Source organism: Balaenoptera ricei, chromosome 14, assembly GCF_028023285.1.
Source record: "Balaenoptera ricei isolate mBalRic1 chromosome 14, mBalRic1.hap2, whole genome shotgun sequence".
NCBI classification, from domain to species: Eukaryota; Metazoa; Chordata; class Mammalia; order Artiodactyla; family Balaenopteridae; genus Balaenoptera; species Balaenoptera ricei.
This window is the reverse complement of record NC_082652.1, coordinates 33851660-33876345: the sequence shown is the minus strand read 5'-3', so window position 1 is coordinate 33876345 and position 24686 is coordinate 33851660. Positions and strand designations below refer to the sequence as shown.

Sequence of the window (24686 nt, the reverse complement as noted above, 5' to 3'; positions counted from 1 at the left end):
AGGGAGATCAGCTCGGTGCTTTGTGACCACCTAGAGGGGTGGGATAGGGAGGCTGGGAGGGAGGGAGATGCAAGAAGGAAGAGATATGGGAACATATGTATATGTATAACTGATTCACTTTGTTGTAGAGCAGAAGCTGACACACCATTGTAAAGCAATTATACTCCAATAAAGATGTTAAAAATAAATAAATAAATAAAAAATAAAATACCCAAGAAATTTTTGACCAGAAAAAAAAAAAAAAAGAAATAAAAGGGCGGCACAAGAATCCATCACAATGAATGACACTAAGTTATTTCTCGGTGGACAGCACCTGGGGCAATCCCTGGCCTCCTGTTTTCTACATCCAGTAGTGCCACGCCTTGATGGCAGTTAGAAAGCGATACTGGGAACACTGGCCTATGTAGATTCTCTCTTGGATCTGTCTGAAGGAGACCCACTCGACCATAATCACTGCTGTAATGTCCCCATGGGGTCAGGCACGCCCGGTTCCTAAGCTGGGGGTACGGCCCAAAAGGGCAGGGGTTGGGTGTATGAGAAAAGCTGGGGATGGGGTGAGGGGACACGGGACAAGGCACTCCCCACCCCAACTCTAAACATCAGTGTTGCCCAGAGCTCTGCTGTTAATGCTCTTCCCACTCATTCACTGGTCGTCTGCACGATCTCATTCACTCATGCATGTGAATGAGTGTGAGAGATATTGGCTCCCACAGAGCCTACCAGCCTGACTTCTCTTCCAAAGGCCGAACAATGTATCCAATTGCAACAGTAGATTGCTTCTTTCATATTCCAAGCACCCTAAATTCAATAGGTTTAAATTAGATTCACTATCTTCCCCCACAAACTTTTCTTCTTATACTGTAGTCTATAAATGTGGACGCCATTATCCGTTACTGTCTCTTCCACTACCCACATCCCTGCCCACCCATCCAATTAATCAAGTTTGCTCATTTTCAGGATAGTTCTTTAAAATCCATTCTCTCCCCTCTGTCCCACTTGCCACCGTCTTGGTTCTGGTCCTCAGCATCTCTTGGCTGGTTCATTGTGATGCAGCCAGTTTCAAGACTCTTCCTCCTCAGTTTCTATTTAGTAGAAGTACAATTTCAAAACACAAATGGCCAAATAGCTCCCCTCAGAAGCACCCCATCACCTATTGTGATTTCTCATCTCCCTGGTGTACACGTCCCACATGATCCCTGGGACGGCGGAGAGAGTGGATCTTACTTTAATCTAATGATTAGGTTACATTAGCTGGCACAGCTGACCTTATGATAGGGACATTATCCAGGTAGGCGTGACCTAATCAGGCCTGAGCCCTTAAAAGCGGAGAGTTTTCTCCAGCTCATAGCAGAAGTGGGGTGGGCAGAGAGATCTGAACGTAGAGGGCTCTAAGGTGAGTGACGTTCTCTGTTGCCAAGATGGAGGGAGACTCACAGACCAGACAGCCAACTCAGGAGCCCCAAGTGGTCCCCAGCTGACAGCCACCAAGACAGTGGGGACCTCAGTCCTACAACCAGGAGGAAATACATTCTACCAACAGCATCAAAAAGCATGAAGATGCATCTTTCCCTAGACCAGGCTCCAGACGAAGATGTAACCAGTGCACAACATGATTTCTGCTCTATAAGACCCTGAGCAGAGGACTAGCCAAAAAATGTGAGATGATAAATACGTGTTGTTTTAAGTCTCTAAGTTTATGGTAATTTGTTACACAGCAGTAGAAAACCAACATATACAAACAATACCCAACCTTGTTAGCAAGTCAAGCCCATCCTCCCTCATGGGCCCTTGGTCTTCCTTTCCAGCCTCAGCTGCTCCTGACATTTCAAATTCTCCCTGTGTGCTTTTCACATCTCCTTATGTGCCCAAATTCTAAACAGAATTATGTAAATATCCTGAGTGTAATTAGAATTATTCTGGAAATATAAAAATAAGTAAATAAAATAAGGGAATGCCGCTTGACTTAAATATCACTGCAGGGAAAGTCAGCCAACATATTCTAATAATAAATATCTATCTGCCAAAAAGTGATTGGACACGTGCTTACCACTTTTAACAGCATGAACCACTGTTGAGGAATCTTTGCTTGTAAGGAAGTATTTACAGACAGCTAAAGCTCTGGAGTCATGCTTTTTATACATCAGCCCTATCTCAAAACCTAGGTCCTAAAAAAGAAAGAAGAATCCAAGAAACGTGCCTCAAACAGCCACTCCCAATTTCTTCAGGCAAGAAAGTTCTCTACAATAGCAGAGGATCCGTCCCAGCATGAAATGGAAGTGAGTTGAGTAGATTTCCAACTCTTTCCTTTTTCTGAGTGGCTCCTATTGTGCCCCTAGTTATTTTATTAAAACCCAGCACATCACAAAACTCCTAATAGGGTAAGAGTCAAAGACTCCCCTATTCTCTACTTGCTACACAAGGGCAAATATAGGATGACCTGCATTTTGTAAGACACTTAAAACCGAATAGTAAAGAAGCCTCTTCGAATACACTACTCAGACTTGCTATGAAAGAAACTGGAAAATACAAAGAATCAAAGCTTCGTGGAACTAGAAAGACAATTAAGGGACTTCTGAAGGGAACAAGCGTGAAGGAAAAGGGGTGTGACCTCGTCAGACCCCTTCTCTAATACTTTCCTACACACCTTGAGGAGTTCATCACCGAAGCCAAGGACCGCTGCCTCCTCACTCACCATGAAGTGGGGGTCCGCTCAGGAAAAGAAGCTAGCACTGAAAGCCAGAAATGGGGTGTGTATAATTATTTTCAGAACATATTCAGGCTTGTTAAACACCTACTGATTCTGACACAACAGCAACAGACCCTTAGCTGCATCTTCTGTCTGATCTCAGCAGGTGTAAGCCGGACAGTGTGAGAAAAGCAAATTTCCTGTTTTCTAGGTCAGTGTCTTAGTCCTAACAAGCTTCTAGGTAAATGGGTGTTAAATCTTAAACACAAGCACAGTTACCTCCTGTTCCTATTTAATACGATCATTCAGCATTTCCCAAACTGTCAGATGAATGATTAGCTGATATGGAAACACTGATAATATTCTCTCCAGGTTGGGGAAAAAAACCCTAGAAAGGGAGAGTCAAGATGAACTTCACTTTCTTGCATTTAAGAAATACTTTCCAGTGTCTAATATACTAGTAGGTGATAAGAGGAAATCTCTAAACAGTGTGGAGGCTACGATCCTGTGGTTTTTTTGTTGTCGTTGAAAAGACTCAACATTTTTGGAGCAGTTTTAGGTTTGCAGCAAAATTGAGCGGAAGGTACAGCGATTTCCCACATACCCCCGGCTCACACATATACCCGTGCCCAGCCTCCCCCATCATCAACGTCCCCCACCAGGTACGTTTATTACCATTAACGAACTTAAACTGACATACAACACACCCTAAGCTCCTAGTCTGCATTACAGTTCACCCTTGGTGTTGTACTTTCTATGGACATGGACAAATGTATGGTAACATCATTATGTCGCCAGTATCCTACAGAGAATTTGCACTGCCTGAAACATGCTCTGTGCTCAACCAATCCATCCTTCCCTCCTCCGACCCAACCCTTGGCAACCACTCATCTTTTTACTGTCTCCATAGTTTTGCCTTTTCCAGAATGTCCCAGAGTAGATGGCATCATACAGTATGTAGCCTTTTTCAGATTGGCTTCTTTCACTTAGCAATATGCATTTAAGGTTCCTCCACATCTTTTCATGGCTTCATAGCTCATTTCTTTATAGTGCTGAATACTATTCCATTGTCTGGGTTCTAACAGTTTATTTATCCATTTACCTATTGAAGGATAAAAGCAAACCTCTAAAATGTATGAAGCTATGACTCTGTTTTTATGTTAAAAACCTACCACTCTCTATACAGAGTCTTTTATATTTATATTCTTAGAGACAAGGCCTAGAAGGATCTGCCTTATGCTTTACAGCGTGAAAGTTCCATAAGGTTAGGGAGCCTTTCAAATTAGCCAGTCACTGTAGGTCCAGCAGGGTTCCTTGAACCTGTAAGCACTCTCTCTTCCACTCACAACAAGTGAACTCTAGTTTACAGGTGAGAAAACAGAACACTTTAGGGGACGAATAGCTTACAAACAAATGGCAAACCAAGATGCCACCCAGGCTGGCGCTACTATCGCATACCGCCTCCCACAGTTTAATATTCTTAGGCTCAAAATTCAATTCTTGGGCTTCCCTGGTGGCACAGGGATTAAGAATCCGCCTGCCAATGCAGGAGACACGGGTTCGAGCCCTGGTCCGGGAGGATCCCACATGCCGCAGAGCAGCTAAGCCCGTGCGCCACAACTACTGAGCCTGCGCTCTAGAGCCCGCGAGCCACAACCACTGAGCCCACGTGACACAACTATTGAAGCCCGCGCGCCTAGAGCCCATGCTCCGCAACAAGAAGCCACCACAGTGAGAAGCCCGCGCACCTCAATGAAGAGTAGGCCCCGCTCGCCGCAACGAAGACCCAACACAGCCAAAAATAAATAAATAAAAGAAATAAATTAAAAAAAATTTTTTTTTAATTCAATTTTTTAGAGAGTCAATTGAGAAAACTTATTCTACTGTACAACAACTCTCTGGTCTGCTCTGATTCGTGATACCTTGCTATATATTCAATTATTAAGACATTCGTGATACCTTGCTATATATTCAGTTATTAAGTACATTATGAGTTTCATAAACACATTTGTAAAAGCCTGGGTGTGAGTGATCCTTTTTACTAAAACACTACATGCCGGTTCCACTGCTGGATGAAGGGATTCAAACTAAAATTAGAGTTCAACATTTCCACTATTCTGTCTTTCATGGACATATTTCGAGCAGTGCAGCATATTTCGAGCAGTGCAGCATAAAAACTGACAGGGCAAGGACCTACTGTATAGCACAGTGAACTACATTCAATATCTTGTAATAACCTATAATGGAAAAGAATCTCAAAAAGAATGTATATACATATATATCAATATATGTATAAGTGAATCACTTTGCTGTATGCCTGAAACTAACACATTATAAAGCAACAATATTTCAATAAAAATTAAAAAAGAAACTGACAGAACAAGTGTCTTAGCAGAAGTCCCCAGCTATTTAAGAAAGTTAAAATTTGACACAGCTGTATCCAATTTTTAAATTAATTTTGAATTTTTAAATGGCCCTCTGTTTACTGGAGCAACTATAGATGCTCTGAGCATGTCTGTCTGATACAGAAACCTTGAGAGAATCAGTAAATGGAAAATATAAAACCTTGGCAAGAATGATTAATAATACCTTTTCCATGTATCGATGGCCCCAAAGGAAGCTTGCGTTTAAAGCTAATACACTATTAGCCTCGAAATAAGTGCCCAGACTGGCCAAGGTAATTTATTAGTTTATTGCCAATATATGTCAGGCATGGCATACGTGTTACTAACAAAAAAGCAGGGAAGGAAAGCTCTTCAATTTCACTAGGTAACATTTTAGCAGAGCTTTTCCCTCTCCGTATTTCCTCATTGACTTCCCCATCTCCTATTATTTATTTGCCATATCCAAACAGCAAGAAGACTGGACTGAAATATCATTAGGATGGATTTTCCCTTCTTCCTTTGCTATAGAAATTAACATGATCATAGGAATACCACAAAAGGTATTCATGAGTGCAGTTGAATATCTCCTTTTAAGTTACAACATTTTTCAAACTAAGAACTCCATATTCACCTCCTTTCTTGTGCCAGTCAGACGCTGGACCATAAGGCGTAGGTGGCAGCTAAATCCTGACACTAACTGCTGCCTGTGTGCGCTTCTCTTTTAAACCAGATCAGCTGGTGTGTGGATGCCAGTGTGTGCAAGCTGATTCTCTGTAACTATCTCACCGTGTCCCTGTAGCAGGGCCTTCAACATCACACTGTCCTCCAGGCTTCCTGAAACTACCTCTGTATTTTGTTGGAATGTGTGTGTACACACACACAACGTACACATTTTGCAGGACTGAACTAGAGTTCACGCCCTCCTCCGACCCTAAGAACCTGTGATTCTACAAGACTTCAGCTCTGTAGTCAAAGAGGTCATGGGCGCTGTTCGTAGGTGGCAGAATTTTGAGACAAGGTCAAAGACACCCGCCTCTGAAATTGAAGGTAACAACAATAAAAAAGGTAATATCAAATTCAAGAGATGATCCACCATGTAGAAATCTTCTCAGGTTATTAACTAACTTTGAAAAGATTTTCTCATCTTGTAGCTGATACCAGTGGTCTTCTTCCTAAACTTCCTGCAGAGCCAAGACTACCTCCGTGAAAAGAAAGGCATCTATTTAAATGCTAACTAAAGGGAGATGCTATTATCTTGAAAATTATAACCTGTCTTTCATGGGGGAAATGCTGTAATTATGAAATGAACTGGCAATTGATCAGGAAAATTAGAAAAAAAAAAATCACTGGTGAAAACTGTTTCTCTCCAGAAGGCATGGAGACTATGGTCCCAGTTCAGACTTGCCTTTCCACATTGAGCAGGATGATGTAACAGCTGTACAACTTGCTTCAAGTCATTCTATGCTAAGGCAGAGAGGGGAGTCGAGCCTGGAACTCTGTTCCCTTCCCCACTTTGAAGACCTTCTGCATGATACCTCCCCAGCTGTTTTCCCCTTCTTACTCAAAATATTGTTGTTTTTCTACTCTTCATAGAGTATCTTTTTTTTTTTTTTTTAATTGAAGTATAGTTGATTTACAGTGTTGTGTTAGTTTCTGGCGTACAGCAAAGTGATTCAGTTACGTGTATATATACACACACACATATATATATATAAACATATATATTCTTTTCCAGGTTCTTTTCTGTTATAGGTTATTACAAGATATTGAATATAGTTCTCCGTGCTAAACAGTAGGTCCTTGTTGGTTATCTATTTTATATATAGTAGTGTGTATATTTTAATCCCAAACTCCTAATTTATCCCTCCCCCCTTTCCCCTTTGGTAACCATAAGTTTGTTTTCTATGTCTGTGATTCTCTCTGCTTTGTAAATAAGTTCATTTGTATCATTTTTTTTAGATTCCACAAATAAATGATATTATATGATATTTGTCTTTGTCTGACTTACTTCACTTAGTATGATAATCTCTAGGTCCATCCATGTTGCTGCAAATGGCATCATTTCATTTTTTTTTATGGCTGAGTAAGTATTCCTCTGTATATACATACCACATCTTCTTTATCCATTCATCTGTGGATGGACTCTTAGGTTGTTTCCATGTTTTGGCTGTTATAAACAGCACTGCTATGAACATAAGGGTGCATGTATCTCACAGAGTATCTTATTTCATGATAGTACAGCCAAAAGCAAAGCCTTGGCAATCGTTTTGAGAAATTAGGTTTAAGAAGTCTTGAGAAGGTAACATCCTTTCCATTGACTCAATCTGTCTCCTGGATAAGATCTGCTCATCACCTCAGGGCCCTTTTGTTTCCAGGGGGGAGGCCTAATTACACCACTTCAGGCCAGAGTCAAGTTGCCCCATTTATTAAAAGGAGAGCCCCTTTAGCATGTCTGCTTCCAGCTGCCAGCAGAGGGGAGGGGAGGAGAGACAAGGAGGTAGGGGTGAAGTGGGCTAAGAAGGAAAGGAGATGAGAAAGTGAACAGAGGAGGAAGGCCAGTGTGGCCTCACTTCCTTCTCCTTACCCCCAAACTACATGGATAACTAATATAAAAACATAAAGCAGAACTTGAAAGTTTCAACCCAAAATTTAGAAAAACTGGTCCATTTGATATCAAATGCTTACAGAACTAAAACTAAAGTAGATATTTAAATACATTATTAAATAATTTGAAAAGCAGATCTTTCTCCTTCTATTTCTCTTTGTGTCCTACTATTTCACAAGTCCATGCTGGCAGTAAATACTGTATTTTGGTTTGTTCTGTCTGCTGCTACAGACTTTGGATGTTTTGATGCCTCCAGTAAAGAGCGTTCTGGAGCAGAGGGTAGGAGATCTGGGTTCTAGCCCTTCTCAGCCCTTTCTGGGCTGTGTGTCCTCTGGCACACCATGAACTGCTCTGGGCCTATTTCTTCTTCAGTGAAATGAGGTAGGAGACAAAGTTATCTTCAATGTCCCTTCCAGATCTAAGACTGTGGACCCTATGAGGAAGACAATGCCCTATCTAAGCCTGAAGTCTCTGTCTCTCTTGGTTTTCAGTGCCTGGAACGTAACAGGCCCTCAAGAAATACTTTATATCAAAGCCTCTGCAAAATTAGTAAAACTCCTTGGCATCTTTTTGCACATGGTGTGATGTTAGTTCTAGGAACTGGAACCGTTGGAAACAAGGAAAAAGAAGGCTCGTTGAGACAAATCATAATTAAAACTCGAATGATGCCCTCCCTTGTTAAAAACTATTTCGGTGCCTGCCACGTACAGATTGATCAATGTCCTCTAGAAAATACAGAGATTTGAATGAGGTGCCTTGTGGAGACAACACCTTAAGCGATTTTTGGAAGCTGTAATAAAGGTCCAATTCTAGGAAGGAGGCTGAAGAAGCTCACTGGTGGCAGAGACTCCTGTCCGGCTTGGCCCTGTGTGAATGCGAGGCTGTGGTCGCTGTATGAGGGATTGGTTGCCATCCACCAAGCTGAGCAATGAGAAATGCCTTGGACTAAAGCAGGGAAGAACTTCCCTTGCTTCTGGGGCTAAGGCTGAGTTAGAGTGGACATGAGCTGGCGCCTGGCACGTGAAGCAGAACGGTGCCAGGCAGGATGACGCTGATTAGGAACTCAGGAGCAGGGTTTCGGTCCTTCGCACCTAAGAATGGCCCTTGGAGTAACAGGTATTCTTTTTTTTTCCCCCAAGATCAGGAACAAAACAAGGATGGCTACTCTTGCCACTTTTATTCAACATAGTTTTGGAAGTCCTAGCCACAGCAATGAGAGAAGAAAAAAGAAATAAAAGGAATCCAAATTGGAAAAGAAGAAATAAAACCGTCACTGAGTGCAGATGACATGATGCTACAGACAGAAAATCCTAAAGATGCCACCAGAAAACTACTAAAGCTCATCAGTGAATTTGGTAAAGTTGCTGGACACAAAACTAATATACAGAAATCTGTTACATTTCCATACACTAACAGGTATTCTGTCTTTTATATGCTTTCCCCAAACCTCAAGTTAAGCCTGAACCCAGGTGTGCTAAGGGGACATATTTCTGGAGAAGCAGCCACGAGAGAGCAGGACCCTCCTCCGCTGAGCCCAGGGGAAGGTGTCAGTGGCTGATCCATCATCGCCTAAGGCCACAAACAGAGTAAAGGAATTTAAAAGATTTTTGTCTAGAGCACATGTGAAAACTCTCAGAGGGGGAAGATGCTGAAGGAGGCAAATTTTAAGCAAGTCAACTAGATATAAAAATATCAAGTAAAACCTCAAAGTTTAATCGCACAATGGTGAGAACTAGAAAACTTGGATTGTTCTTAAACCTGGAAGATTGCTTTCTTCACCAAATAGGTAATGAATACCTACTATGTGAAAGTCAACCACCATGTTATACGAAGGACAAAGATAAATAAGACACTGCACGCTGGAACAGGTTAAACTACGCATGCACATTTTGCTTATGAAGCCCCTCTGCCTGAACGCAGAGCACGGAAGTTCATTTCATCAAATCAGCAACACAAAGTAGTTGGAAAATACAACGAGAAAGTTAAGAGTTAAGGGAACAGCGGAGTGAAAAAGCAAACCTGGGGTTTCGGCACTGCATGTCAGAATAGTAACACCTGGAAAACAAATCTCCCTTCGGGCCTTCGCTCCATTTGACAACTGAGAGTGAAGTCAAAAAGAACTCCCCAGGGATTATTACCTTTGATAAACAATCACCCCAGTGTGCACAGGCACTCAGGTTCAAATTCACTCAGCTTCCAAAACACAACCCACGGTATGGTGATATGCCCCAGGGTTTTACTAGTTTTATTTCTCGACAAATATACTTGTTTTTAACCATCGTACTATGTAGGGTGTTTACTAGACCATGCCTGCACTCATGAGGGATTATCAGTCTGTTACTTTTTGAAAATGAAAACCAGGAGAAAAGTTTTAACAATTTTAGTAAAAGGGTTTGTTTTTCTTAATCAAACCTTCACGAGGTCATCATCTGAACACCTTGGGAAGGCTGAACATTGACTATGTCAGGTAAATAAGCAGGTGCCTGCTTACTGTCCTCGTGTGTAACTGTTCCTATGGTTGCACCAAAGAGTCATCACACAAGGAAACAGTTAATTAAAGCCCTGCCATGGTCGGGAGTCCCTGGGGGCACTGATCTTCAGGCAGGAAAGCTGCTGCTGCAGGACTGGGCCACTTGGTTACAGCAAGTGGCAGATGGTCTGATGTAGTAAAGACATACAGTTGAGCAGAGACCCACTGAGAGGTTAAATCGTAATTTATACGATTACACAGAATCAAAACCTCTGACTCATGTAGTTATTGAAAGAACAATACTTGCAATAACAATAAAAATTCTTATTTTTAATTTTTTACAATTACTATTTCTTATAATCCATGAAAGGCAATAGATGTTCTATTCAACTTTCTGGATTATGGCAATTCTATTTGCTGTCTAGTCAAGAACTTCTAAAGGGATCGTAAGGCATTTTAATGATGTAACCTAGAGAAGCTGGAAAATTCAGACACTGATTTTGTTTTTCTAACCAAATCCCAGTTAGTGGAATACATGAAACAGAAGTATGACTTGAAACGCTAATTGAATCGCAGGCAAGACAGAGCATTTCGAGATTTTTTAAACAGTCCCTTCCTGACCAGCAGTCAGAAGGTGACAAAAGCACATTTAGGGGACGGAGTGCAATAAATTCCCTTCTCCTCTCTGGCCCCTTGGAAGCATCTCTGGGTGGTATCAAGAAGTGCTTGTTGGAGTGAACACCACCGTTTCTCCGATTCCGGCAGGATCTGAATGGTACCCATCAACTAGCAGGCCTCTGCACACAGCCAAACCTGAGGGAGGGGGTGGGACAGGCTTTTAAGGTTTTACTGCTGCACGTGGGTAGCTTTTAGATTTGCCTCAATCTGGATGCAAGGGTCTCTCCAGCGTGGCTGAGTCACTGGTGCTTCCCCCGGAGTTCCAGGCCCGCGTGGGGTTACCTGGGGCTCAGAAGCACTGAGTCTCACTCACTACTAAATCAGCAACGTGCGGGGCTCAGGAGAGAGAGCCCAGGTCCCCGCACACAGAGAAACACGGTGGAGCCTTGTGAGAAACACCTGCAAGGTCCACCTTCCGTCTCTTTTGCAGTTATGCTCAAGCCTCCTCCACTGGTCAGGTTTCTTGTGGAGAACAGACCAAACTACACCCAAAAATGGCTTAAGATGTTTCTATGTGCAGCACACACCTATATTAGGAAATATGGACTCAAATTTCAAATCCTGTCTGACTTATTTTCCTAAAACCATATCAGACTAGATACGAGTGAAACATTTCTAACTGGATGGTCATCAGGAAGTTCATCCTACTCTAATCAGAGGCAGATGAGTCCAGGAACCCAGAAGTAATGGGATTGAAATAAACGTGAAATAAACATGATAAGCACTGCTTCCGCTGCTGTGAAGGGGGTACTTTTGTTTATCTTCTCTTTTAAAATTCATGTTCAAGAAATAAACAGCAACCATGATGACAAACTGGCCATAGGAAGTAGCCTGCATTTTCTAATGGTCCAGTAAAAATGACAAGAAGGGAACGGCAGTATTAGCGATTATGCTGGCGTATGTGACAATCCGGTAGCCTGCAAACATTGCCCAAACGTGTATATCAAATTACTTATTGTAAGGCCCTTTCTTGTATTTTACTCATAGTAAGATCTTTTTTCTTTTTTTAATTAATTAATTTATTTTTGGCTGCATTGGGTCTTCATTGCCGTGCACAGGCTTTCTCTAAGCTGCGGCGAGTAGGGGCTACTCTTTGTTGTGGTGTGTGGGCTTTTCATTGCGGTGGCTTCTCTTGTTGCGGAGCACGGGCTCTAGGCTCGTGGGCTTCAGTAGTTGTGGCACGTGGGTTTCAGTAGTCGTGGCTCGCGGGCTCTAGGGCGCAGGCTCAGTAGTTGTGGCTCACGGGCTTAGTTGCTCCGAGGCATGTGGGATCTTCCTGGACCAGGGCTCGAACCCGTGTCCCCTGCATTGGCAGGCGGATTCTTAACCACTGTGCCACCAGGAAAGTCCCGTAAGATCTTTTTATATTTTAGATAATCAAGACTAAGAGTTTGAAAAAAAATTACTGAGAAAAACATCTCTCAAATGGAAAAACACTGAATGCCACAATGATCTAAGCCTATTGCTAGAGGGAAATTCGAGAACTCCAGGACAATCGGTAAGGGCCTCCCATCAGAACACTGGGGGCGGGAATTGCAGACTTAATCAGTGTCCAGTCACTGCTCTCAGAAGGCAACTGCTTCTTGTGTCTTGCTTTTCAGGGTCCTGGCTTTCTACCGCTGTAGCACTGCTGGGCAAGGGGAAATGCAACCTTGTGCTTTCAAAAGAAAAGAGAACTATAATGAAGGCATAAAATAAGCCACAGGGGAATAACAGCTAGGCATAGAGAGTTCACTAAAATAAAATGCCTTTTTTGATGCCTCATTCAATGCAAGAAATTTTATGCCTGTTATTGTCTCCTGCATCCTGTTCGCAATTCACAACCGCACATGTTGGCGGCAGGGGTCGTGGAGGCCGTCCTGCTTCTTCATTCAGAACTTGGTGCCTCTTCTCTCCGTGATCTTAGAGCAGGAAGGGGCACGAGAAGCCATTGGGTCTGAGATTACACCCAGGAGCTGCTGGTTACCAGACATGCACCTGTGCTTTCTGCTGGAATCCCAACAGCAGAGCACACGTCATCACGAGGTTGACAATAACCACTTTAAAACATTCTTTTTCTGCTTATTTAAAATCTGACTTCCCGTAACTTCTTCCTAAGTTTTACTTCCTATACGTTAAAAAATGTTATGACATTCAATGACAACCCTTCCAAGTAACTGGAAGTAGCTATCCTGTCTCCTCCTAATCTTTTTTCCACCTTCAACACATTCTTTCTCGAATCATTCCGCATGGGAAGGTTTCAAACAACTCACCATCTTGTAATTCTCTGCTGAATAAGCTTAAGCCGAAGTTCACTGCTATTATCGTTGTTAAACTGGTACCATTTATCAAGAATCTGCTACGGGGCTTCCCTGGTGGCGCAGTGGTTGAGAATCTGCCTGCTAATGCAGGGGACACGGGTTCGAGCCCTGGTCTGGGAAGATCCCACATGCCACGGAGCAGCTGGGCCTGTGAGCCACAACTACTGAGCCTGCGCGTCTGGAGCCTGTGCCCCGCAACGGGAGGGGCCGCGATAGTGAAAGGCCCGCGCACCGCGATGAAGAGCGGTCCCCGCACCGCGATGAAGAGTGGCCCCCACTTGCCGTAACTAGAGAAAGCCCTCGCACGAACCGAAGACCCAACACAGCGAAAAATAAATAAATAAATAAATAAAGTAGCTATAAAAAAAAAAAAAAAAAAAAAAAAAGAATCTGCTACACCCCAGAAAGTGTACATCAGTTATCTGCTTTAATCTTCTCAATAATGCCTTATTTTCACCCCTATTTTCCTGGTGAGGAAAATGAGGTTCAGAAGATCTAAGAAGTTCCTTGAAATCACTCCCCAGGTCTGGTGGCTCTGGAGCATGTGTATCACGTGTGAATTACACAAATGGGACCTCCCAGCAGGGGAACGGGGACGACTCACTGCCTTCCACAAACTAGACACTACACTCCCTGGAAGCAGCCTGGGATTTCGAGAACATTCCTGACAGCCACACTGCACTGCTGGTTCCTGCTGGGTTTGTAATCACCTTAAACCCAAAGATGAGTTTCACCCGAACTGTTACTAAGTCTGCCTGGCCCTTCCTCCAAACCTATTTCTGTTTTGCACTTGATCTTTAAAAACAGAGAGAAGTTTTACCTCCCCTCCTGCTAAACGTTATCTTGCTACTTTGCTTTAGTGTCCGCACCATGCATTTAAGAAACCTGTATTCTGACACATGGGCTGTTACTTACTTCTAAAGCCCTTATCACTTAAAAAAGTTGTTTTTGCGTGTGTGCTGTGCCTTCATCCAAGATTCAGATAACAACTCAGTTTTGAGGAGAGTAAAGGCTGAAGGCCACCTTCTCTAGGACAATGTTTTTCAACCTCTGTTTACCTGCTAGACCCCGTGTACCTCGCCAGCAAAGCTTTACTTTTCATAGTTTGTATCTAAAAGCAGAGGCGTTTTGTTTTTGTTTTGTTTTGTTTTTTTTGGTGCATTGGGTCTTCGTTGCTGCGCACGGGTTTTCTCTAGTTGCGGCGAGCGGGGGCTACTCTTCGTTGCGGTGCGCGGGCTTCTCATTGTGGTGGCTTCTCTGGTTGTGGAGCACGGGCTCTAGGTGCGCGGGCTTCAGTAGTTGTGGCACGCAGGCTCAACAGTTGTGGCTCGTGGGCTCTAGCGCGCAGGCTCAGTAGTTGTGGCGCACGGGCTCAGTTGCTCCAAGGCATGTGGGATCTTCCCGGCCCAGGGATTTTGAACCCAGGGGATTCTTAACCACTGCGCCACCAGGGAAGTCGAGCATTTTCAATCTGCTTTTTCAACTAGCATCTCATTGCCACCTTGAGAACCATGTCACCGATTCACAACCCATTTTTCTTATCCAGCTAGTTGGTGACACACAAACCCATTTCACTTTAGCATCTCCATGTTTCTCCATCTTCTCCATGGCTGTCAGGATGTCAGTAGCGGCCACACCTTCTTCTGCTGTGACACTGAGAATATTCTGCTGACAAGGATTTGTGTGTCCCAGAAAAAAAGTTACTCTTAAGAATCTGTCCAATTCATAAAAATACCTTATTATAAAAGAAAATAGCTGACCAACATTGCCATGCCACTCACAATCTTCACAGTGACATTAAAAGTAACACTGAATGGTACCCAGAGTTAATTACAAACCAAAAATGCTGTACTGAAAAACACAGCTTAGCTGGAATGGATTTGAAGCATGGGATATAAAATAAATTTAGCGAAAGGATCAGCATGACGTGCACTGGGTCAGCCTGGAGGCACTTATTCTCCCTACAGGAAACACTATCAACTTTCTTCTAGACTGTTCTTTAGAAAACTCTGGTAGTCGTGACTAGAGGACTGCCAGGGAACCCTATTTATCCCATTATATAAATACAATCAGTAGAAAGACTTGCCTCCAAGTTAAGGAAAAAAGCTCCTCTTGACTTCGATGAATTTTTCCGGAAGGCAGATCCACACTGGAAAAATGCAACCTCGCTAAAGGTTACAGAAGTGCTTTAAGCGTCATAGTAAAACCCAGGTAAAAGTATATTACCGGATCTTCTCATTTCCAGAATAAACATCTAAATCAATAATCGAACATCTTGGGCTAAGAAATTAGCCAAAATCAGAGCCAGCGAAATGCAAGAAATGGACCTGTGCATTGCAAACCTTAGACTTAATCTCTTTTGATCTAAGAGTTTATCTAAAACTTTTTTTCTACGTCCCTACAATCTGTAATAATTTGATAACCCACCCCCACCCTAAATGACATCATCAACATGAAATGGATTTGAATCTTCTGTTCCAAGAAAAGCACTGGTGCATGAGTGCATTATGCAAACTATAAGGAATGAAACGGGGGCTGTAGGCAGAGAAAGAGGAGACAAATGAACGTGGACCATGGGGGATCAGGTGAGCTTGCTGGCTGTGTCTTGAGAAAAGAGAAACGGAAATGCATGACCACACACAGATGTACGCTGGCTGCGGAGCCAGCAGATTCTCAGCACCCCGGGCAGAAGGAGGGGACCAGTGGAGGCATGTGGTGGGCGGGGCTGGCACAGAGGGATGTGCGGTGCCCACGTAGGACCAAGGGCAAGGGGCTGGAGGCGGGAGAGTAGCTCTCTGAATGAAAATATTCAATCTGAAATGGAATCAACTTGCAAAAAGAGCAAGCTGCTCCCTCCCAGCTGGGGGGAAAAGACGCGGTAGGTGGTGTAGGTGGTGGACGGGGCAGACCTTATTCTCCGGCCAGAGTTCACGCCCTGCCTGTGTCCCCGTGATACCCAGGAGCTCAACAACCATCCATCGCCGCCACTCTCAACAGCCCGTGTCGCTCTCACTTGTTAACTTGGTCTGGCCAAACATCTCTGACAAAGGTCATTCACCTGCCCCTTCTCTCAGAAGAATTTTTGTTTTCTTTACAAAAAAACACAGAGGAGCACACCCCTTTACACTTGAGCTGCAATGCCCACCACCACGTGCATTTAAAAAACTACCCATTCTCCAAGCAAGAAAAGGACATTCACAGTTCAAATCATCCTACCGCTCCTGTATACAGAAATCTGCAAGTTTCTACCAATTAACAACTTGGCCATAAGTTATGCAAACAGAAAAGGTAAAATTCATTTCAATGTTAGCTCATAGCCAGGATATTAAAGAACACTTGATTTTTAAGGCCTCCAAAATGTTTTTCCTACCATGGAAAGTATTAGAGATTTCTTCTTCTTCTTCTTCTTTTTTTTTTTTTTTTAAGAAGACCACATTTTTCTTTTGATTGTAACATTTTGGGGACTTTATAAGTATTTTCAGTAATTTGATCCTCTGTGAGAGACTTCGGAAATAATTTTGTGTTTAGAAACTGGGTCTGAGTAATTTTCCAGAGTTCTGGAAAAACAAAGAGGCATCTTGTATGCTTTACAGCAATATTTCCTAGCTCTCAATACCTGAGACAAAAAAAAGTTGTAAAATATACATTTACCTCTACATCGCAGGTATATTCTGATCCATCCAGAAGTATCACTTTGCACTGCATGCTTTTAGGCTTTTTGACAATCTTTAATGGAGATCGAGATAGTTTGCTGCTAGATGATTTCTGAGAAAGTTTATCGTCTTCGAATTGCTGATATTCGGGCTGTTTGGAAGGTCCGGCGGCAAACTCCGGGTCCTTGTCAGTGACCTGTGAAGAGCAAACAATGGACAGTTTTCATTGCAAGACAGCAAATAAATATTACATTGCTCAGGCAATAACAGAACACTTTAGAAACAGGCTTTCCTATTTCCTAAAGGATGAGGGATGTCTGAATTAGGATATTAGGAATGGATATACATATACAAATACTTATAATGCTAACAGTTACACCTAAATAACTTTTGCAGTTTAAATGTACCCATAGGGCCTTATTTCAGTTTGACTCAAGGATTTACATTAGAAGTGCTAAGTTCTTAGCAAATGCCATCGAGATTCCACTAAGCAAAGGAGGGTACAAAAATGGGCTGCTGACTTTTTAAAAAGGCATCGGCTTTCACAGACACAGTGAGAAGACTTATGGTTACTGGAGGGGAAAGGGTGGTAGAGGGATAGATTAGGAATTTGGGATTAACGAATATACACTACTATATATAAAACAGATAAACAAGGACCTACTGTATAGCACCAGGAACTATATTATCTATAGTAACCTATAATGGAAAAGAATCGGAAAAGGAATATGTATATATATGTATAAGTGAATCACTTTGCTGTACACCTGAAACTAACATAGCATTGTAAATCAATTATACTTCAATTGGAAAAAAAAAAGGCACTGGGTAGTATAAGCCTTAAAAACAAATAAAGCATCTAAGATTTAACCTAATGTATTCTGCTTCTTTCATTCACTGGATCCTCCTTTATTCCATGACCCATAACTGTCCCATAAGCATACCAGGTATCTTATAAATTGTAAGGCCTACATAGCTTCAAGTATTAATCTTCTCAGTAATTTTACAACTGTTAAAGTATTTGATTTAGCTCTAACTCAATTCAATGAAGCCAGCAGCACTGAAATTCACTACAAAGTAATCCCTTAAGTCTGCTTCCCCCCCTTCACTGTAATGAGCTAGTATAAGAACAGATCAAATCTGTCCAAAAGCTTTAATCTGCTTTCAAATCACAACAGTCCAGTCCAAGCTAGACTCAGAACTGCAGAGGACATCCTATGAACAATAAAATCCTCCCCTGAGTCAGTCCCCTTGGCAGTCTCCCTGTGCACTCCTCTCCAACAACTCTTTTTCTGCCCTTTTTCTATGTATTAAATGACCAGCAACGCACATTCAACCCCAGGGCCAGACCACAGCTTCCATGGTCTGCAAATACACTCTGAAAGTCCAAAGGAAGATAAGTTCTGAAACTCAGTTTGGGCCCCTTACATAAGCACGAAATTTCCTCTCTCATGAATATACCACCACCCTGGTGGCTAAAGTTCATGGGCTGGAGAGTAAGACCATATTGACAGTTGCAGCTTTCTCAAGGTCACCAAACTAGTCAACTGGAATTCAGATCCAGCCAAAGCCCACTTTGGCTTTAATCATCACGAGATACCAAAGCACACTTCATTCTACCTCGAACATAATTGGGCACCTGGTGTGGATCAGAGAATCTGAGAGTGGAAGAATCTTAGAAAATTATCTTTTCTGATCTCTTCGTTCTGTAAATGAGTAAGCTGAGGTGCAGAGGACTCAAGAGAGTTCTGAGACCACTGAGATAACCAGGGGGGAGGCAGGGCTAAAGTCTCGTGACTCTGCCGCCAGTCACTTTTCCCTCCGGTGGCTTCGAGTCACTCCTCTTTAGTTTCAAACGTCTGACTACAGAATGTCAATCCATTTATTAAATACACATGTCTAGTCGTGTCTGGGTATGGAAACGCTTCCTTCTCTCCAATTTCCCCCACTTTCACATTTATTTCATTTCAGAGTTAAGAGGAAAGAAGAGAGAAAAATCCAGTCTAGTAATTTTAAATTTCTGAAGATTTGAAAATTAACAAACAAACACTACCACCATCACATCTCCACAAAAAGAAAAGATAAAGGAAAACCATGATGACAACATCTGTTCCTTTGATTCTGTTTGACAAGTTGAAGTATAACCCCCAGCTCCCTGCACAAAATGTCTGAGATCAGACAGAGCATCTATCTACAGAGCGTGAAAATAAACATTACTCTTTATACCATTTAAAAGCAGAACTTAAATACCATGGGAAAAGAAATAAAATAATCAGGCTGTAAACACATGGTAGTTTAAGGCTATACCAATGTGTTGTGTTTTCCAAAGACATGCCGGTTTCATGTCTCTTAACATCTTCTAGAATTTCTGGCTTGACACAAATACTTCCAACCTGTAAGAGGTCAACCATGTGTAGGGACTCCCAGATTTCCTTAACCCATGAGTCGGGACCCTAAAACATGCTGATTCCAGGTTTGAAGTTTCAAGCCAAAGAAATTTAAACATGGATTCATTCAAGGCCCGGGTATAAATCGTGCTTTATATTTTGTAGGAAAGCTTTTAAAAGGAATAATCACATATCCATGACAACTTAAACATGTTTAGGTAACAGAGTTGAAAATAGACATGTCCACGGGAGAGGGAAAGAGACACAAACACCCACTATGAGTAGTTGGCAACCTTAGGGTCAGAGTGGCCCCAGGGAAAAATCACAAGAGCTCTGAACCCAAGGCTTAAATAAACAACCGGGCGCATAATTAGAGCCGCCGGTGCAGTGTCCAGCCTCCCCGTAAACCCAGACAAAAACCACTGACCTGCAGTCCAGATTTCAGTGTGAGTTCAAATGCTTTCATCGAAGGAAGGTGTCACCAGGCAAGGCTGTGCAATGTCATTCACTGAAAGCCTCAAAATAGCATAACTTTCCAACTGCCCAGGATCAGAAGGGGCCAAGCAGATGACCCCTGGTGGTTCCCTCTAGTGCTAAGAGGCCAAGGTCAGAGCAGAGCCTGGAAAAGCTCAGCAAACATTCTTCCGCGGGTTCTGGGGGGGATGTTCGCAAGTGCGGGGTGGTCCAGGCTCACCTCCTTCCTCACGGGCGTGCTGTGTGCTGCCGCCTCCTCCAACTGCTCCAGTGCCGGGGGCTGCTCCTCAGTGCCCGGCTCGCCTCCTGGCTGCGCCCCGAGCTGTGCCCCCGCGTGACCCTCTGGTCCCGCCGCCTCCTGGGGCTCGGCCTCCTGCTCCGGCTTGGATTCCAAGTCTGATCCCGATTCGGTTGTCATGGTCGATTGTTCTGCAAGCAGAAAGCGGGAAGGGCCCATCACTCGGTGCCCATGACCTCCCCCAGGCAGGCAAGAAAGGTAGGAGGTTACAGTGAACGGCTGAAGGGAACCAGCACAGGAAAGATGGAGAAACGCTAAGAACCAAAACACGATCCACACATACCTAACAACAGCCTTGTCCAATTCACCACAAGGACGGGTGCCCGTCGACGTCTCAAAAGGAACATTTAGTAGTAAATGCTGATTTGGAACCATCACGGGCTTTATTTCTATTAGATTTTTGCCACAGATGACCGTGAAACGACATTACCGTCATAATAATTACCTAACTTAGATACGTTTAATTTCAGAAAAATGAATTTTCTGAATCAGCTGGAGATACATTTTAATCTCTGGCAAGGATGATCTAGTAATGGAAGCGGATGCGCCTTCTCATTCCCTTTCCCCTTCCCAGGGGCCCTGCTCTGCCCTTCCACACCTGTGAATCCATCCATTCTTCGGTGAACAAACGCCCTTCCCCTCTGTGATTTTCCCGTAACTGTTATTCCCTTTTCTTCTTAAATAAATTTATTTATTTATTTTTGGCTGCATTGGGTGTTTGTTGCTGCGCGCGGGCTTTCTCTACTTGCAGCGAGCAGGGGCTACCCTTCATTGCGGTGTGCGGGCTTCTCATTGCGGTGGCTTCTCTTGTTGCGGAGCACGGGCTCTAGGCATGTGGGCTTCAGTAGTTGTGGCTCGCAGGCTCTAGAGCGCAGGCTCAGTAGTTGTGGCGCACGGGCTTAGTTGCTCTGTGGCACGTGGGATCTTCCCGGACCAGGGCTTGAACCCGTGTCCCCTGCATTGGCAGGTGGATTCTTAACCACTGCGCCACCAGGGAAGTCCCTGTTATTCCCTTTTGAACGAACAACCACAGTATATCAGCGGCTTCCTCGGTGTTGAGGAACCTGTCCCACACTGGACCAGCCCTGGCCACAGCGGAGGAAGCCGGGTAGCATCCCCTCTCCTGCTCATCACAAGTTCACTCTCAAAGGCTTCTTCCTGGTTCCCTCTTATTTCCCGTGAGTGTTGAAGAAGTTTGTCCATCTCATATCCCATCAGGAACTCAAACAACAGATCCTGACATAGAATAATCTGCTCTTACATCCTAAAAAGGATGCCCTAAAATATAACTGCCATCTCCTTATAATTTACTCGTCAAGACATAAGTATTTTGTGCCTCAGTTTCCACATCTGCCAAATGAGAGCACTGAACATGATCACATCTAAAGAACCTATTTCTTGCTGTTACTTCTTCCTACTACTAATAGACATGCTGCTATAATTAAAGCCATTTTTTGCTCTAAGCAGCAAGAGAGCTGCTATAGCAGTGGTCACCATGTCATTTTAAGTAATTTCTCATCTTAGCTATGTGATAAATATCTCAAAAATGAATATCTCAGATGATCACATAATTTCCCTTCCTAATTCTAATTTTAGGGTAAAAATACCATGAGCAAAGGGCTAGTGTAATACTTTAAGCAAATGATACACCCGTTAGTATGAGTAGAATTTTTATGAAAAATAAAACTCCATAGTAAAACTACTAGTTAGTTCTTATTTTCACAACACACACTGGAAAATGCTTAATAATTTGAAGAGGGAAACATTACAAATACCAACCTATTTTATAAACTAAATGTGGTATCTGTGCTTTCTGTTTAAGGTTACTTTTTACAGTCACCAGCTATTCTGTCTGTTAAATAAAAGACCTGTCAACCTGGCATGTGCTCAGTTACCCAATGTAAATGTAAATATCAAGTCCAAATGCAAAGCCAGATAGGGATCTACATAAAACTAAAACATTTTCTCTTTCCTTCTTACATTTTAGATTTTCAAGCAAATCTTGAAGGCAAATATGATATTCGCATTTTTGTTCTTATACTGCAAAGTGTCAAGTCTACAGAAAAAACAGTGGAGGGGGAGGGAGAGGTGGTGATTGTGTAATTCAGAGCCTATAGTTGAATTTTACCTTTCAGGAGAGGGAGGATTAATTTTAATAATCAGTTCAACTCACCCAACACTTATTGAGTACCAAATATAAGTCAAGCACTGCTCCTGGTTTAGAGGCAGATAAATATGTTGTAACCCCCTACACCCTACCTACCTTTAAGGAGCCCAGAGTCTGTGGCTGAAATAGACTCTCTCCAGAATCTATTTTTTCCATCTTTCTTTTAGTAAGCAAACTTTCAGTTTCAGCTGGCACGCCTCCACCCAGTTGGAGACCACAATGAGTTGGGGCCATGTGATTAGGTCTGGACCCATGAGACAATGGAGAAAATGTATTCAATATTTAGGTCATCTTCATAAAAAGAAAGCCACTTGCCCTAGATTTCCCTTTTGCATTGTCTGGAAAATACTGACTGATGTCACTACTACAGACCTGATCATGGAAGCCCCAAGTTGAGGAGGATGCCAGAGCCAGCCCCCTCAGCCGGGGTCCCGGGATGACCTCGTGGAGGGCAGCCCACCTGCTCTGGATGGTCACACAAGGCAGAATCCTTCCGTCTTGTTTGCACCTCAGTAAACCAGCCCACACCGAACCTAATACACATTCTACAGATTAAAATTCTACCCAAACACAGACTTGAGTGGCTCCCATCTTACTAAAACAAAGTAGTCTTCTCTTGACCTCACATCCTCTGGCAGCTACTACCATATTTCCCTGCTCTCTACTCATAACTTCTCAAAAATCTTGTCGACCCTGTCTCACTTCCTCATTTCCTCTTTCTCTGCCACCACTCCAGCCTGATTCCATCGGGGTTGCTCTTGTGGCCACTACAGAGGATAATCCACTCTTGCCTGTCCTTGTCTCATCTGACCTCATAGCAGCCCCAACTCAGGTGATGAGACTTTTCTTGTCAACATGATTCAGAACACCCCACACTCTCCTGCTTTCCTCCTGTCTCTCTGGCGACTCCTTTCTATTCACTGTTACAGGTTACTCCTTATCCAACCTCTAAATGTGGGAATGTCCCAGCAAACTCACTCCTAGGCCCTCTTCTCTTCTCTATATTTTTTTCCCCAGCGCTTTAAATACTTCCTACATGCCAACGGCTCGCATATTCACATCTCTGGTCCAAACCTCTGTCCTGAGCTTTCAGCCTAGTGTCCAACTGCACACTGGACACTCCTCACTGACACCTCACAGGCGCCTGTTGATTTCTCTCCCCTCCTCACCTTCCCCACCTCAGTAAGTGGCAATGCCATTCCTTCACGCCAGAATTCCAGAAGTCACACCTGACATTTTCCTTTCCCTTGTCTTCCTTATTAATATACAACAGAAAGTTTTGCAAAATATTTAATTTTGCAAATATATATATATATATATATATATATATATATAAATGTATACTAAAATATATATCTTTCCAAAACATATCTTGCATTGGTCCCCAGCCACTAGGCCAGCCATCATTTCTTCCCTGAACTCCTTCGATAACTCCCTTTTCACTGCCTCAATTCCTATCCACCTCTATTCTGTTGACCTTCATAAAACATAAATCCAGTCACATCACTCACTGCAGAAAATCCTCTAATAACTTCCCAATGTGCTCGAAGTTAACATCAAGACTCTTAATTCCCATGGCCTTCAAGGCTAAGCTGAGGCCTCAACCCCCTATCGACACCCAGCGGCACTGCCCATCCGGCCATCCACCGGTGATCCAGCCACGTGGTCTCCTTCCAGCGTGTAAACCACATCAGGGCTTTGTTCTGCTTCAGGGTTTTCTAGACACGCTGTTCTGTTCGCTGAGAACATTTTTTCCTCTGCTCTTCAAGTGCCTGACTCCTCATTCCTCAGTTGTTGGCTGAGAGAGGACTTCCCTTGTTGCACAGTCATCCTAATTGTGCCTTATTGTTTCCTTCCCATAATGCATCAAATTTGATTATTATTCAGCCATCTCTCAACCTCCTTCCCATATACTCAAGGGGGGAAATCATGTTTGTTTATATCTGAAAACTAGAACATAGTGGGTATTTCAATAATAATTTAATGAATGACTAAATAAAATCAACCCCATTTATTATATAACTATGCATTTAAAAGTGTAATCTCTCTTCCTTATAGTTTTTAACCACTGTAAGATCTCTCTTAAGTGGGTGGGTAAAGAGTAGATATTTCTACTCTTTAGAAATAGAAAACGGAACTCAGTTACAACTTTCAAAATCAAATCTCTCAAGGTAATAGACACTATTGTTCTGTTCACAGTCTAATGCTTTTATCAGCAGTTGTAAAGGTCTTCCAGAAACACAAAAAAGAAAATGTTCAGGTGGTTTAGAGAATCTCTATAAAAGAGTAACCTAAAAGCCACTAGGTCATGAATTTACAAAGTAAAACATAAATGACTATTAGAAAAAGCATATTTTAAGAAGATGCTTAGTTTTTCCTAGACAGGACAGTTCTAGCACATAAATCATATTATTGAAGAAATCTGAATACCTTCTATATTTCCTATCTTCTATGAATATCCTACTTAGGGTTCTCTGTTGTTATTATCTGTGTTTCAGCAGATAATGGCTATAACTTAGCAATTAGATGTCAAAACTGTCACAGAAGCAGAAAACCAGAATCATATCTCAAAATTAAAAAGTCA

The 24686-nt window shown here is 42.7% G+C and overlaps 1 protein-coding gene across 3 annotated transcripts in view; it reads right to left on the bottom strand.

The window, feature by feature from the left end:
* EPB41L3 (erythrocyte membrane protein band 4.1 like 3) overlaps positions 1 to 24686 on the bottom strand; it is a 140006-nt gene that overhangs the window by 67211 nt on the left and 48109 nt on the right. For all 3 annotated transcript variants that reach the window (XM_059895260.1, XM_059895261.1, XM_059895262.1), the window contains exons 2-3: positions 19858 to 20066; positions 16775 to 16972 (exon numbers count right to left, since the gene is read on the bottom strand). In XM_059895260.1, coding sequence (XP_059751243.1) covers positions 16775 to 16972; positions 19858 to 20055 — 396 coding nt within the window. In that variant the 5' untranslated portion in view covers positions 20056 to 20066. The remainder of the gene's footprint in view (positions 1 to 16774; positions 16973 to 19857; positions 20067 to 24686) is intronic.